General features: G+C 37.7%; 5 protein-coding genes across 5 annotated transcripts; 3 read left to right on the top strand and 2 right to left on the bottom strand.

The window, feature by feature from the left end:
- Nucleotides 1–6006: 6006 nt before the first annotated feature.
- Nucleotides 6007–7086, top strand: N7478_011322 (amidoligase enzyme-domain-containing protein; the record flags this gene model as incomplete). Its single annotated transcript, XM_056927536.1, has 2 exons — nt 6007–6262; nt 6314–7086. The coding sequence occupies 2 exons, from the start codon at nt 6007–6009 to the stop codon at nt 7084–7086; spliced, it is 1029 nt and encodes a 342-aa protein (XP_056774584.1).
- An 85-nt stretch (nt 7087–7171) lies between these two features.
- Nucleotides 7172–7732, bottom strand: N7478_011321 (gamma-glutamylcyclotransferase family protein; the record flags this gene model as incomplete). The annotated part of the gene is made up of 1 exon (XM_056927535.1): nt 7172–7732. One exon carries the CDS (start codon nt 7730–7732, stop codon nt 7172–7174), a length of 561 nt encoding a protein of 186 aa, XP_056774583.1.
- A 3062-nt stretch (nt 7733–10794) lies between these two features.
- N7478_011320 (uncharacterized protein) lies at nt 10795–11596 on the top strand (the record flags this gene model as incomplete). Its single annotated transcript, XM_056927534.1, has 2 exons — nt 10795–11233; nt 11304–11596. The coding sequence occupies 2 exons, from the start codon at nt 10795–10797 to the stop codon at nt 11594–11596; spliced, it is 732 nt and encodes a 243-aa protein (XP_056774582.1).
- A 1315-nt stretch (nt 11597–12911) lies between these two features.
- N7478_011319 (uncharacterized protein) lies at nt 12912–14557 on the bottom strand (the record flags this gene model as incomplete). Its single annotated transcript, XM_056927533.1, has 6 exons — nt 12912–13377; nt 13431–13794; nt 13850–13967; nt 14023–14151; nt 14219–14258; nt 14328–14557. 6 exons carry the CDS (start codon nt 14555–14557, stop codon nt 12912–12914), a joined length of 1347 nt encoding a protein of 448 aa, XP_056774581.1.
- A 513-nt stretch (nt 14558–15070) lies between these two features.
- N7478_011318 (alkyl/aryl-sulfatase) lies at nt 15071–16972 on the top strand (the record flags this gene model as incomplete). The annotated part of the gene is made up of 2 exons (XM_056927532.1): nt 15071–16189; nt 16250–16972. The coding sequence occupies 2 exons, from the start codon at nt 15071–15073 to the stop codon at nt 16970–16972; spliced, it is 1842 nt and encodes a 613-aa protein (XP_056774580.1).
- Between the last annotated feature and the right edge of the window lie 7 nt (nt 16973–16979).

The following is a 16979-nucleotide window of genomic DNA, read 5'->3' as shown; positions in this document are numbered from 1 at the left end:
TTTATTAAAGTATAATCTTAAATCTAAACTAACTCTATTAGAATATAAACTAATTTTTAAAAGACTCTAAAAGTCTTTAAGATTTATTAATAATATTTTATATAAACTACTTATTATCCTAAAGAAAGTCTTTAATAAAATATATAAAAGAGATAGAGAGCTTTAATTAATCCTAGAAGTCTTAGATTTAAACTAATCTTAATACCTAAAGATTATATTTATTAAATATATATAAAGTAGAAATTATCTTTTATTTAGAGATTAATTTTATATTCTTAATAATAAAATCCTAAAAAATAAGCTTATATAACTTTACTATAAAACCCTTATTACTAGATACTCTAGATATTTAAAAATATATAAATTAATCTCCTAAAAGTATTATTAGTCTAGAATCTATTAATATATTATTTACTAGATCTAAAATTATTATATTTACTAAAGGATTATCCTATCTTAAGAAGCTTAATAAAAAGTTTTCTATCCTTTATTTATATTTATATAATCCTAATAAGATATCTTAATAGATTTTATTATATATCTATTAGAAAGTAATAGATTTAATACTATTCTAGTAGTAGTAGATTAATTTATAAAGATAAGATATTTTATATCTTACTATAGAACCTATAATATTAAGAAAGTCTTCTAATTATATATCTAGTATATCTAGAAGTTATATAGCTTATTTTATATAATTATATTTAATTATAGATCTTAATTTATATTAAAACTTTAGAGATACTTAATCTAATATCTATAAATTATAAATCTATTATTAACTATATATTATTTTAAGACTAATAGTTAAACTAAATAAATAAATATAATCCTAGAATAGTATCTATAAATATATATCTTATATTTATAAGATAACTAGTTAGAATAACTCCTATTAACTAAATTTATTTTAAATTCTAGTAAATCTAAGACTACTAAAGTTTTCTTATTCTTTACTAACTTTAGATTCTATTTAATCCTAGGATTTAAGTTTATATAACTAGATCTTTATTTATCTATTATTATTCTAGATATTAAGAAGATTACTATATAAATAAAAAATATTATTAAGTTTATATAGAATAAGATAATATCTATCTAAGTCTATTATAAAGAATTTATAAATTAATATTATTAGTCTATCTAGAACTACTAAATTAGATAATTAATCTAGCTTAGTACTTAAAATATTAAGACTTTTTATCTATAGAAGAAATTTAATTAGAAGAACCTTAGTCTATTTAAGATTCTTAAGACTATAGGTTTATATACTTATTATCTAGAACTTCTACTTAGAATAAAGATCTATCCTATTTTTAATATAAATTTACTTTATTTTATTTTAGATAATCTTCTTCTAATATAAAGATAATCTTTTTTACTTTTAATTAAAGTTAAAGGTCTTAAGGAATAGATTATTAAAGATATCCTAGACTCTAGATAAGAATAATAAGGTTATATAAAATCTTATTTAAAGTATACTATAAAATAGTTAGATTATAATAACTTTATAGAAAAGTTTATTAAATACTTAGAGAATACTAGAGAGATTATAAATAACTTCTACTAAAGATACTTATTAAAGTTTAGTCTAATCTAAATACTATCTTAGTCTTATAGAGCTTAGCTCTAAGAAAAGAAGTAATATTATAGTATAGATCTTTATATAAGAGGATCTCTATTCCTATTATTATATAATCCTTAAGATTATTAGAACTTCCTATTCCTATTTAATGTAGCTCTTTAAGCTATATCTTGGTTAACCTTCTGTTTTATAGTCTATCTATAATATAACTACTTCTAATCCCCTACTTACTATATAAGCTAGCAGGCTGGCTCGTACGGTAAGCAGGGGATCAGAAATAGTTGTATTGCAGATGGGCTACAGGACAGAAGGTTGACCAAGACGTAGCTTAAAGAGCTACGTCAAACAGGAATAGGAAGTTCTGATAGTCTCAGGGGTCACGTGATAACAGGAACAGGGATCCTCTCGTACGAGGATCCACACCGTGACATTATATAACCTTATACTAAGTACTAGTCTATAATAGTATTCCTTCTTTAGGGTAGTTCTTCTTATATATATTATAGTTATATTTAATTATCTTTAGGCCTATAATAGGATTAAAACAAAGCTAAATTGTTTTTTAAAGATATCTAATTTAGAATAATCTTAAATATTATTAAGACTCTACTAGATCTATTCTATCTAATCTATTTATTTTACTAGGGCTTTATTATAGTATCCTTAATTAATTTTCTTATATTTTATATCTATTATCTTTTTTATTTTATACTTAAGTTCTCTATTAACTAATATTAGTAAAAGATATAAATCATCTATAATCTATAATAGAAATAGATCTAAAGTAACTAGTCTAACTAGCTTTATATAGTGTTAAATTTTTACCTTCCTATACTATATTGTTTCCTATATTGTCCTATTATATTGGTATCCCTATTATATCTGTCGCTGTAATATCTATACTACCTGATCTAACCTGATCAAGCCTGTTTATTTTGTTTGTTTTTATACCTAGTATATATTATATAGTTATTTCCCTTACTATAGTTAGATATACCTATATAAGATATTAATTTTACAATAAAGATCTTATCTAGTAGTATTATCTTCTAATAGTATCTTCTATAAGACTATTTAGACGTGATCACTATATTAGCATCTATTTATAGAAGATCTAATAGTATAGAGATCTACTAAGAGATAGAGAACCTAGAACAATACTAGTAATAGAATAATACTAAAAGTATTATATTGTAAAGATTTCTACTTAAAAGTCACTATATAGAAATAATTATTATAATTATATACTAAAGACTACCTAATATCGATCAAATATATATAAATTAAGGGATTTCTATAAAGATTATATATAATTATATATTATTTGTTGTAGAAGGTTTCTACTCTAAACTATTATAGGGTTATCTATTTATATAAGACTAAAGAATTACTATAGTAGTATATTTAAAAGGATATAAAATATTAATTAATATTAGAGATCTAGTTATCTTTAAAAGAACTTTAAATTAAAGAAAAGCTATTTAAATAATATTAAATCTTACTAGAAAGACTAGTATTTAATAATATAGAATAATAGCTATAGTAGTTACTACTAGATAGATTAATAATATCTAAACTAGATAAAGAGACTCTTTAAGTATTATAGATATTACTTACTAAACTTATTAAATATTATACTACCCTATAGAATAATAACCTAGTGAATTATATAACTATTATAATATTAATATATAATACTATCTAAATGTTTTAAAATAAATAATAGGCTTATATATTATAGTTAGTACCTATAGTACTTATACTACTATTATCTAAATATTCTATATCTATATATCTATATTAAACTAACTATCTGAAAATATATTAACTACTAAGTATATATTAATAAAAGGTATCTATCCTATTAAAGAATATAGTAGTTAGATCAAAAATAATACTATATAGAAATACCTATATAATTATAAATATTATTTTTATAAAATTACTTAGTTTACTAGATCTAAATCGGAAGAGTACAATAAGGTTATCTATTCTAATAGAGCTCTTAAGAATTATATAGCTTATATTTAGAGATACTATAATAAGTATATTAGTATATCTAACCTAATCTATACTATATATATCTTTATTATATATTATAAATAGATTAAATATAAGTTTTCTAAATATCTTAGTAAAGAGAAAAGATAGGATTATTTCTAGAAGTACTATTAGAAAGGCTATAGCTTTATTAAATATATAACAGACTTATAAGAAGCTATAATAGAATATAGAATTAATATACCTAAGCTAATATCACAGGCCAGTGCCTGGTATAAGGTCATATAGTATATATAACTATAATAATCTAATATATAGAATACCTACTTAGTAATTCTCTCTTTAAGCTTTTTATATATAGTATATGGCCTAGCTTAATTGGATATAAATTCTGCTTTAGCCTTTTATAGCTAATATTTATTTAATTCCTACGAAAGAGTATAAATATATCTCTTTAGAGATAATAGACTAAAGACTATAACTATCTAAATACTATACTTAATATTATTAAAAGATTTATATAGTATAAATAAGAAGCTTTAATTATAGATTATATTAAAAAGAAAGATAGTAATTAAGGGTATAACTATAATCCTAATACTATAGATTTAGATACTATACTATTAAATAATATTAATTAGAACTATAATTAAGGATAATCTAATTATAGAAATAGCTTATTTAGATACTATAATTATAATAAACCAGATTATATTACCTATAATTATAGTTATCCAAAGAAGAATTAAGACTTAAAAAAATAGATATAACTAATAAATATAAAGCTCTTGTTAATCGTCTAAGAAAGGCTTTAAAATTGCTAGTTAATAATAGTTCCAATCAGCTTAATCTAACTATAGAAGTTAGTACTATCCTAAAGGCTTTATAAGAGTTAAAAAAGAAGGAAAAGGATAATATTATATATATTAATATATATCTTAATATAATAGATAATTCACTATTATACTATATAGTTTTAGTATATAGTCTAAATCAAGATATAACTATTTATATTTTATTAGACTATAGTACTTTATATACCTTTATCTCTATAACTTTCTTATATTAAAATAGGTTAGACTATCTTTATAAACAAATCTATAAGAATATATATATTTATCTACTAAATAGTAATAATCTAACGATATGTAGATTAAATATAGGTTTATAGGTAAACTGAGAGTAAAAAAACCTCTTTTAACCACAGAAATGAATAAGGCTGGCTTATGCCTGAATAAGCTAATTATTGTGATATGCAGTAAAAGTGTAGAGATTCGTATGGTATGCGGAGGGGCAAGAGAGTTTGGCCTCAGGCTGTGGAGATACCAATATTACGACACGCCTGCCTCTCACTTCTTCCTTCCCTCCTCTATTTGTTATTATTCGCAATTCAAGACCTTTACATCTGATCTCCCTGCCGATTTTGTTGAAGAGATAGCGCCGATCGTTATACTATTAGTATCAAGTATATAGTGGTAAAAGCGTTTCTCGATTATGAGCATTACGCTTTCGGAACCTCCTTCTCCGCGGAATATATCTCCTATACAACAGGTATAATGGGGAAACATAAAGTAGTTATTGCTGTGTTACCTGGCGGTAAGTACGGGACATTTTCTGCAGTAAGTATGGCAAGAGACATGCTGTATAGCTTTTGGGGTTTTAAGATTGGTCTTATATTTGGTATGGGTAGCGGTGCGTTAGGCCCAAGATATTGAATCCGCCTAAGAGATATAATAGTCAGCACTACGTGTGGTGGGAAGGTTAGTGTTCCCCAATACGACTTTGGAAAAGCGAATTAAGATCAGGACTTTCAACGTAATCGCACGATAAATATCCCTTCGTTCCATGAAATCAAGAACATCATCAGTGGTGTACAGTAGGGGTCGAAAACAGTTTCCCCCCATTGCGAGCAATATGACTGCCAGCTAGTAATCACCTAATATGTCCACTTATCAGATAACTTTGGAAATTAAACTGGCCTCTTACTTGAATGAAGTCTGCTCACATGTAAAATCTCATTGCCACCAGGTAGAGTATCTGAATATAATCCTTTCCTTTCTCGATGTTAGGAGCCCGGGCAAGCTGGATGAGAATTTGGTGGCATTAAACGAAGATATCTAAGCTAAGGAGGAAGAAGGAAGGTGGGGGCAGCAAGGTGAGAGATATCACCAAGCTCGGCCTCGGGCTTTTCTGGGTCTTTTCTAAGGTACGATTGTCTGCTTACTTGACTCTGGTGTCCCTCTCGCCCTCTTCTCTCATACTGGTATTCCGTCCCTATTTGCCAACTTTCTGGTACCCTTTGAACTATTCAGTCTCAAATTTCACCGCCAGCACTACCAAGTCTCCCCCATTGTTCTCCCTTATCAACTCCTGCTCCTGACTTCTGGCTCCTAAAGTGTCACACTCAACTCTCGTGCAAGATGAATACTAGTTTTCGGATCGGTATCGAGCTGGAAGTTCTACTCAGCCACCGGAGGAAGACTACGGAGGAGTTCGAAGACCTTGAAGCTTTCGCGAATACTCTCGTTACTGATTTGGAAGCGTTCCATTCTCGCACAAGCCGTCGTCCTCGGCCTCGAGTTCATAATGATGTTAACGGAGTTTACGAAGGGGATGAAGAGAATGAGTGGTCTCTCACTGATGATGTAACAATCAAGCCAGATGACAACGATCAATGTATACCTCAATACTCACCCGTGCTTTACTGAGCTAGCTAACACAGACCAGGGCCGCTGGAACTTGTTTCTCCAATTCTCTCCTACAATAAGCAAGGTGATTGGCGAGACGATGTTCGAGAATTATTGAGATCCGTGCGAAAGATTTGTCGAATTGAAAGCAATTCCTCATGTGGTCTTCACGTGCACATCTCACCCCCAGATGGCACATCGTGGGATCTTGACAGCCTGAAGTCAATCTGCCGTAGTATCTTCTATTTTGAGGGCGCCATCAATGCTATCCTGCCGGCTAATAGACGAAACAATGAGTACGCTGCCAGCAATCTATGTGAGAACTCACGCTTGCGAGGGAATGATCTTGGAAAATGCCTAAGAACCATTGATGACTGTCAAAACAACGTTGATATCGCAGATTTGATGAATGACAATGGAAAAAGATACTTTGCTTGGAATTTCACGAATCTTTACTATGGTGGAAAATCTACCGTCGAGTTTCGCCAAGCGCCAGAAGTGTCTGATGAATCAGAATGTCTGCCATGGATCGAATTTGTGGTGTTGTTCATCAATTCTTCGCAGAGGATGTCAGATCACCAACAGCTATCTCGATTTTCTCGGAATGTTCGTGGCCTACTAGATTTCCTCATGGAGTCTGATATATCTGGATCTGATCATGCAGCCCTTCACAAGTTATTCCGAGGAAAGTCCGGCTCTATTGATCCTGCCCCTGCAAAGACACTCACCACAGAGGAAAGAGAGACTTTCAGGGCAAAGGAGAGTGAAGCAAGGGCTAGAAACTTAATCATGAAGAAGCTACAAAGGATATGATTTAGATCATGTCTTAGTAAAATTCAAGATGTTGCATTGAACTCTCCAAAAGATTTTGGCCACAAAAAAAACCTTTCACTTCATATTATTTCGATAGTGAATCCAATTCTCGAAGTCTTTTCTCTTTTTTCCACTGCTTCAGGTCAAATTTCCCTCCCTGAAGTTCATCTTGTTGGCCATTCCACATGAATGTGACCCCATTAACAGTACTAATAACACTGTTATGACGATTGAGAATATCGATTAGGCAAGGCTGGAGCTGATAATTGTCCGTCTCATAGGACACAAGTCGATCAAGTTGTGTTTTTGACAAGATTTCGAATACCATACCATCGACCGTTTGTAGTGGCTTGCCATCAATGAGGACAGGGTAGGGGCCCCAGAGCTTAACGTCATAGCCTATCACTCTGGCACGGCTCATAATAGGAAGGGAGCCTGGCGTTCTCAATACTTGAGAAAGTGTTTCTGGATCCATTAATGTCCCGTAGAAAAAGCAGTACTGTCTTTCAAAAGAATCTGCGGGTGCTGAATCCTCTTGAGAAGGAGAAGGGGATGTTGTCATGCTTTGAGTCGACTCGTGTCCTGAGGCGCTGCAGTTCAGGAACTTGCGCACCATGAGAGATGGGGGTGGGGGTGTTTTGCGCATTGTGTCGGTACATGGATCCTGCAACAAATCAGCAATGCCTCTAATGCCTCATTTGTCTGAATTTGGCATGACTCTGAGCGCAGTGACTTATATAATCACATACCAAGGTAATAAAAAGAGACGCTGTGGTGCAGTAAAGCAATACACGATTGATAGGACCTCTGATGACAAGGCTGAAGATACCGCTGGGCGGATGTTAGCTACTTGAATAGACCTGTTTGTAACTAGCTCACTTCCAGAGCATCGCAAGGTAGAGTGTGGTTCTTCTCAAGTGGACACGAGCAGTATACAGCATGGGTGCTGTCTAGGTATAAGGGAACTAAGCCTATTTCGGATTGCACCTACTATTCTTATCACATGACTGCTGAACCGAAATCACATGATTTCCCACTAATCCTACTTTGGTTAACTTTGTAGTCGTTATAGAATAATAGTACTTGGATGCTAGAGTATAGTGGAATAGGATCAGAGTACCTTAAAACGTGGCAGATCCCCACAAGCCACCAGTAGAAACTTTTATTCTTTGAGTTTCTTGCTATCACAACCCTGCGCTTAAACCATATAATGAGAGATAAGCTTTTTGAAGCGATCTCTGCGTGGTATGAGATCCGGCGTTTACTAGCAAATTATGAATACTTCGGGCCATAAAATATACTTAACGTGATGTATATGCCGATGTATAATCAGGCAGTGTTCCGGTTTACAGCGGTCTCTATTTCTGCTTTTAGAGAAATTATTAAGTACGTACCACAGAACCCTTTAGGTGTAGTACTAGGACAGTATATTCTTTATACTATATGTATCCCTAATGTCACAATTGGTGAAATGGAGAAGAGTATGATTAATGATATTGTAAAATTTCTTAGTGCAGAGTATGTGAATCTTACTATGGGTACGCTCTCTACGCAATATCTCTAGTATGTTTTGCCCTCCTAGATCGAATATGTGTATAAGTGGTCTATATCTATTCCATGCCGCTAGGGTGATGTGCTATAGACTTAGAGTTAAATGCTATATAGTTCTAGATGAATAATAATGAGTATTTCATTCACTTCGATCCTATTTTCCTATAGACTATTATAGTTATATAATATACTACCTGGCTAAAGATACACCTATTTTACTTTTATTTAATCGGTTCTTAGTCTATTTGATATTTCTCTCAATCAATACCTTAGCTGGTATAGGTGTAGGTGTTGGGGCTGGGGGATGGTATCCCGGTGGCCCGGCAATGAAAAGGCAGTTTGCTGCGGCACACGGTGTGTGCAGTATGTTACTATCGGTCTATGCTGCATTACCCAGGTCGAGTAAAATTGGTAAGAGACTATGCTGAATCATTGTCTCCCTTATTGGTGCAAGTTCATCGGCCCATCTTGTTAAATTATCACGCAGACAAGAAAGCGTGTTATGTAACGGCGTGCGGTCGTTTCCCTCCCTATTCGGAATCAGCGGTTCTAGTTCAGTAAGAGCGCATTCCATTGATGCAATAATCTGAGCTATATTTGTAGCCTGGGGCGTTAGATGTGACCCGTCGGGATTTGACTAGGATTCTTATCACATCTTTCAATCAGTATACCTCCTATATAGTGTGATGTGCAACAATAGCAGATTATCTAGACAGTCTTACTTACGTCGAGTATCCTATAACTTCCATAATCCAAACCAGCCAAATTTCTTATATGACGCTTTGATCAATCGCCGCTTCTCAAGATCGAATTGGTATACTAGGCGCCTATGGACATCTAAGAGTATCTCTTGTCGACGGCGGCTATAAACCATAATATAGTTAGCCTTATTGTAACAGTTGTGACATGACACAGTTAATAGGAAGTATATCGGGTGGAAGAAAAAGAGAGCTATATACTGCTCACGCCAAATGTAGACAGCCACAGCAATAATAAAGATCCCTGCGACAAGGATAGCGATCGGAGTCACTATTTTTGTGACATGTGTAGAGTACTTCTCGTGATGTGATACGCTGGATGAGGTGTGGACCATACTGTTTCTACAGTCCATAGTGGAATTAGTGGTGGAGTTGGTAGTGGTGTTAATTCTAGGGGATGGCTCTATGATAGGCTAGGACGGTATAAGGAGATGTTTATAATATAATAGGAACCCCGGGGGTTGATGTGTTATATATAAAGTCTTGGACTAAGCTCCTTCTGTTTTCTAGATTATTGTTGCTCGGGTGTGATTTTTTAATATAAGGTAGGTCTATAAAATGTTTGTAATTTATAGTTTGATCTGAATTGGGTACTACTTCAACAATTCTATATAACACGTATATAGTCTAGTGAAATTAGGGACTTTTGAATACTAAAACAAGCATTTGATTTGAAAATTTCAATTGTAAGGAGGTTCATCTTCCCTAGACTTTCTTGGATCAGTAGTGAAGGGGTTGGTGTTCCTTTTGGAGATATAGTAAAATTGTAATTGAACAATATTGGAACCATGGACGAAAGGTTCACTTTTACCCTATTGATTAGCAAACTAAAGATAGTATTAAGACCTAGAATCTAGATCAAAAACGGTACCTAAGTTGTTATCTTTCTAGATTTGATCTTCTTATAACCTATAATATTCTGGCTAGAGCGAGTTAGATCGAGTTCTAATCTAGTATTATTACAAACCACTCTTAAGGTTAATGTTATTTCCTCTCTAAGAATGAGCCGTTGAGCGTAAGATCATTGATCGGCAGAATAAAATCTTTGTATAGGTAGGGTGGAATTTAATTTTGTAAATACATGTCCGGTTGCGGTTGCTATTGCATCTCGAAGATAGGACCTGCATTCTTTCCTCGCTTGGCAGCGATTAAGTCACCCGTTATTTCAATCGTACAGTATACATTTTTGGATGGCTCATGATTAGGTAACTATGACCAGTCGAGCTATCAAAATGTGTTTCGGCATACGTCACGATACAAAGGCGGGTCGGTTTCGAGTGTCGGAGTTCCTGGATGAATCATATCATCTTCTGAGGAGTGTTCATTCCGGATTTCACTCATCCTTCATATTCAGTCATACTTGAGAACTATCTCCTTCAGCTTTACAAACTTAGACGACATGCAAAGCCGTACCCATGCATCGTACCTGGGCCTCCTAGAGACGTCAAAGGACTCGACAACAATTTTCAAACACACGGTAAATCGTGTGCTAATGAGTGATTATACCCTGCGTGAAACTGTTCAGTGCGCAGAGGGTATAGAGCACTGTATCACGGCATTAGTGGGACTGGTCAACATGCAGACAAAGAGTGAGAACAAGATTGAGGCACCAAAACTCTCCCTTCGGCCAACCATGTGTAAGATTCAAGGCAAAGAATATACACGTGTCAACTGTATGGTGGTTTATGAGATGCTTAATGTCGACTCAACTGAGACTGATAACAATGCCGAACTATTGAAGGCACGCGAAAATTTAGAAAGAATGCGAAAGAGAATTTCTTTTGCAGAAAACGATCTTTACTCTTGTGAATCTATGATTCCACCAGTTCTTAAGCAAGGTTATGATGAATTGCGGAGATCTCCTCAATGGTACCTGCGGCAAGAATTAGTTCAAGATTGTGTGGATAGTGGGGGCTGCTGTAGTCGGTCTTGCGGATGTTGTGATCAAAGGAGTTGGTCGGGGAGGAGAAGGGGTGCGGGCCATTGCACTTCCGAGTGCTCGTGCTGCTGTGTCTCTCGAGGCTTTGCCTTTTCAGAAAATGAAAAGATTCAAAGAAAAAACCATTGGCTACTCAATATCGATACCAGAGCATCCTCCCCGTTTCGACTGGAGATGGCAAGAGTATTCTTTTGTCCTTTGCGTCATTCTTGGTCTTTTTGGCAGCGGGTCCGGGGAAAACATCCCATCGAGCGCAAAATGAAAAGGCTATCAAAGATGTGACCGATGAATATTGCTGAATATTATGGGGTTCCTCTTTGCTTCTGGCTATAGAATGGAGCGTTTATAAACCCCAACAAGGTTTGCAGGGTACTCGGGAATGTACTGTTTCAAATGCTATCGGGTACTATAAGTAGAACCTTGGAAGATGATAATAAAAAATCGGATATTCACATATACTACTATATATGGCACCTGTTGCCCTTAATCAAGGCGATGATTTCTCACAAAGGGAATGATTCAGCCTCGAATACATAATTCTTATAAGAGCCAACTCTTTGATGGCTATTAAAAGGCTGGAAATGGGAAGAGAAGGAGGGGGACGGGAAGATAGGAATCAGTTGCTTATAAGTCTTCCTCTCAAAAGGCGCAAGTGTACATTTTATGGACTACCCGAGTATTCAGGTAAAGAATATTCAGGTGGGTGAATAGCTGCCTGAGCAGCCCTGAAGAGGGGCTGAATAGAGCCGCGAGCCGCCCACGCCCAACCCGTCGGCAGCTGTGGGCGCTAGGTGACCATCGACATACTTATGACTGTTGTATGTGTTTTTGTCTTTGTTTGTTTTTGATGGATTCGGCTTTTTCTATGGGTTGGTGCTAACTAGCCACTATGACGTTTCTACAGTAGCTTCATTATCCGCATGTTTGGCCTATACTAGCTACATCCCTCATCTGTCGCTATACCCGATACTACCTCTGAAGGATCCAGACCTCTATTGGGTTACCATCAGTCTGTGCCTGTCCTGCTGTGTTGGTGCATACTGCTGTAATATTATTGCTTGGGTCGGCGTCACTGGGATGACTAGCTTCCCCATATAACAATTCCACGGGTTAGAACTGGCTGTTATGAGTCTAGATCGTTGTGATAGCTACCTCTGACAGATATCGATCGTTCCGTCAGATATCAGATGTGGGGACTTCTCGACCGCCACCTGGAGGGCAGGTCCTGTTGCTGCGTACACCGGACCGAGATGATAGTAAGTTGGGTGCCTGAAGTGGATTTGAGACTGGCAGACAATAAAAATACCTGAATTAATACCAACCTACCTAGTGAATAATGAATTTCTGTTAAGTTCCAGACCATCATATAGCTGATTTCATTATATTTTACAATAGAACTTTCTAAAGTGTATACCTAAAACTTGGCAAGTCTTCGATAATCACCAGCCCCCGTTCAGCACGTTTGTTCTGCATAGAGAAGTACAAAACCAATACCGTGGTAAGCAGTATAATAATCCCATTCGCCCTATTCGATTGCATTAGTATTCTGAGGTATAGTCCCCCAAGCAAGGATTAACTCACGTCAAAGAGGCACAAATTCCAGGAAGATATTTGGGCCCATCCTGCGACCGGAAAACTAGGCTCCCAACGATCCCACCGGTACCCCCAAGCCCAATCATACTCGCACTGCAAAATGCCCGTTTCCACGCTCCCCGAATATTGTTCGCCTGAAATACCATCACGGTGGGCAAGTTGGCGCTGCACCCACTCGTCGTGAGAATAGCACCAAAGTACTGGACACCCGGCGCCGAAGTCCAGACCATCAAACACAGCCCAGCGATGGATACTAAGGAATTGAAGTAGAGTACGGGGTACCTGAGGTGTATCTTATCACTAATATAGCCCTGAAAGAACATGAGGATCATGGCGATAATATAGGGTGGTGTGCTGAGGCCTTGTGTTGTAGCGGAAGAGAACCCCATCTCTGTCTCAAGGATAACAGGGAGGAAGTAGCCGATCGAGTATGCTTGCATCGTTGTGCACCTGATGCCATTAGTAAACATAACACAGCAATGATAATCGAGCGAGATTCTTACAAGAATATCATTGCAAAGCCCCAGACTTTGAAATCGCGTGCAGGCCTGAGGAATTTGGCGAACGAGAAATGGTCCAATCCTGCGTCTTGGCGATCGCGATTGATCCGGCGGATGATATAGGCTCCTTCGCGCTCCGTGAGGAATCCCCATGTCTTATGTGCTTGGTCCGGGAAATCAACCATGAATATATACCCGGCTAATCCGATGAGGCAGGTGATGATGCCCTCTATAATGAAGATCCATCGCCAGCCACTGTAGCCTGCTAGCCCATCCATCTTCGAAAAACCGAGAGCAAGAACACCTGAGAGAGCAGACCCAAGAACACCAATCAGATAGAAAATTGATGTTCTCTTGTATAAATCATCTAGACATTGTAAGATACTGAGAGTCCGGTGGATATTGGGTGGAATTACACATACAGCGAGAATACCACGATGATATGAGATAGTACTGGCTTGGAAAACACCCTGCTTCAAGTGCACCGATGATCATCCGGAGGGGTATGAGAGATTTCCATGACTGAGCGAAGGCGAAGCACTATTTATACTTAATTAGAAACCAGCGACAGTGAACAAATACAAAAATGACTTACGATCATCACTATACCCCATAGAAATACAATTGTCGATAGGAAGATCCGAGGCCCAATATTTCGAACAGCAATAGAGGCAGGAAATTGTAGAACAACATATGGGGCGAAGAAGACGAGGAGGACGATAGACTGGATGCGTCACGGTTAGGAACGAATCCAGTTCAAGTGACAAATTAGATCTGAAGGTAAAACTCACATAACGCGCTCCAATGCCGAGCCCAAGCGCTTTTGTCATTCTGCAGCTGTCAGTCATACCCATACAGGACCGAATCTAAACACAAAGAGTAAATCCGATGGACCCTTACCCTGCAACAGCCGCATTGGAAATATTCGCTCTATCCAAAAATGAAACTGCCTGCATCAACCCCAGCAGAACTAGCAGGCGTCTGTCCACCTTTCGTATTATCTTCCGCTGTTCAGCAATCGTAAACTCTTCGTCTGCATCCGGATCCTGTTGAATGAATGAATCGGCCTTGTCATCATTGTTCGTCACAGACTGTGATAAAGCCGGGAATGGCTCTTTGGCGGAAGTCATTTTGATCTCATTGAAGGAGAACTTTAACACAATGCGAAAACAAACATTTTCATTCCAGGTCAACTTATAATAGAGAGTAATTTGATGTACCTGATGCTATTTTGCCGGAGTATTGCCGAGATGCGGCCCTAGTGCGCGGCTTTCGATGACGCCTTATGGCGTGCGCGCTTCGCGGGATGTCGACAAAAACGTGTCGAACTAGATAACATCAATTGAGAGGCTTCGGAAAATTGGAGAAGAGATAAATATATGTAGAAGCGAGAAACGAATTTTAAGAGAGGGTACTACTACTCCGCATTTTTGATTTTGGCCTTTTAAGGAAACCCGGGGTTAGAGTTGCCGGAAGTTTAATCGTTCGGTTGACACTTCGGTTGACACCGATCTAGAACCTCGGGCAAGACCGAGAACGTTTCGGTTATCGAAAGCCCCACATAGGACTATATTATCCACTGGACCTGCTGGAGAACTTCAATGTCCTAGACATTCTTTCGAAATCCCCAATCTCTGCTAAGAATGGTAGTGAATCCCTCTTTCGAGGATGTTGCCGACTTCGAAGCAACCGACCGCGGCTTCATCGCCGCTCTAGAGCCCGGCATCATCAAAGATAACAATGGAAAGGTAGTCTGGAATATCGATGCTTATGAATTCATGAAAGGTGAATGCCCGTCAACAGCACACCCCAACCTCTGGCGCCAGGGCCAGCTTAACTCCAAGCATGGGCTGTACGAGATCTGCCCTGGGATCTACCACATTCGCGCCTATGATTTATCAAATATGACGATCGTTGAAGGGAAAGAGGGAATCATCCTTATAGATCCACTCGTCTCTTGCGAATGCGCCGCAGCCGGGCTAGCGTTGTACCAAGAACACCGCGGCAAGGGGAAAAGAGTTACTGGAATGATATATTCGCACTCGCACGGTGACCATTATATGGGCGCCGGAGGCGTCATCTCCCACGATGCTGACATTCCCATAATCGCGCCAGAAGGCTTTCTCGAAGCTATCATGAGCGAAAGCATCCTAGCTGGCCCGGCGATGCGCAAACGCGGAGCACGCATGTACGGCAACGCATTGCCGCGGTGTGCGACGGGACAAATCGGTACAGGCCTAGGGATGGGGTCGAGTGTCGGTACAACAAGTTTGATCCCTCCAAATCTCCTCATCCAGGAAACAGGTGAGGTACATGAGATTGATGGGGTGAGAATAGTCTTCCAGATGGTCCCTGGTACAGAAGCACCGGCGGAGATCAATTTCCACTTTCCAGATTTCAAGGCTCTTTGTATACCCGAGACAGCAACAAATTGCATGCATAATATTGTGACTCTGCGCGGCGCGCAAGTTCGTGATGCAAAGGCTTGGTCTGGGTACCTCGATGAGGCAATTGTGATGTTTGGCCGGGAATCTGATGTGCTTTTTGGAAGTCATAACTGGCCAACATGGGGTCGGAAAGAGCTTACCACGCGGCTTGCAGAGCAGAGGGATATGTATGGGTATCTGCATGATCAGACGGTGCGGATGATGAATCTGGGCATGACGGGCATTGAGATTGCCGAGAAAATGCAGTTACCGCCCGCTATTTTGAGAGCATGGCATTGTAGAGGCTTCTATGGGTCTTTGAGTCATAATGTCAAGGTATGTTGATTATTGCCTGGGTGGTAGCGCGTCACTGCTTTTCAAAGCTAATTTTGGTAGGGAATATACCAAAAATATATGACGTGGTTCGATGGACGGCCAGAGAATCTGTGGAAGTACCCACCGACTGAGGAGGGTCAGCGTTATGTCGAATGCTTTGGTGGCGTTGATGACCTTTGCGATAAAGCTGAAACCTTTATCGCGAAAGGCGACAATCGATTTGCAGCAACATTGATCGCCCACGCTGTGGCTTCCAACCCCAATTCCTCAAGAACGCGTGCCAAGCTATTGCTCGCATCGGTTTATGAAGCTTTGGGATTTGGCGCAGAGAATGCGACGTGGCGCAACTTTTACTTGACGAGTGCCCAAGAGCTGCGAACGGGAACAAAAGCAGGAGTGGTTGCTGGCGGTCGGACCGCACTGGGCGAGCAATTGAGTATCGATCAGTGGTTTGAGGTCATGTCTGTTCAGATGGATGGAGAAAAGGCAGCCGAGCGATCTTTCGTCATAGATTTCGATGTGACTGATGTGAAAGAAAAATGGCGGATCATCTTGAGCAATGGCGTGTTGAACCGACGTAAATTGGAAGATGGAAATCAGTTGAAAGATGCACAAGAAAACGAAGCAGATTTCGCGATGGTGTTGACCAGAATGGAGCTTCTAGATGTTATTCGAGGGAACAAGGTTGACGTTGAGACAAAGGGGAGATCGGAAGTATTGGAATATCTTCTGGATTTTATTTTGGTTCAGCAGGGCTCTGCCCGAGGGCCTAGCCAGCTATGATATATGA

This window comes from Penicillium angulare (assembly GCF_028827245.1).
Source record: "Penicillium angulare strain IBT 27051 chromosome Unknown utg000008l_segment0_segment0, whole genome shotgun sequence".
NCBI classification, from domain to species: Eukaryota; Fungi; Ascomycota; class Eurotiomycetes; order Eurotiales; family Aspergillaceae; genus Penicillium; species Penicillium angulare.
The sequence above is the reverse complement of the archived record's forward strand: the minus strand, read 5'-3'. Positions and strand labels throughout refer to the sequence as shown.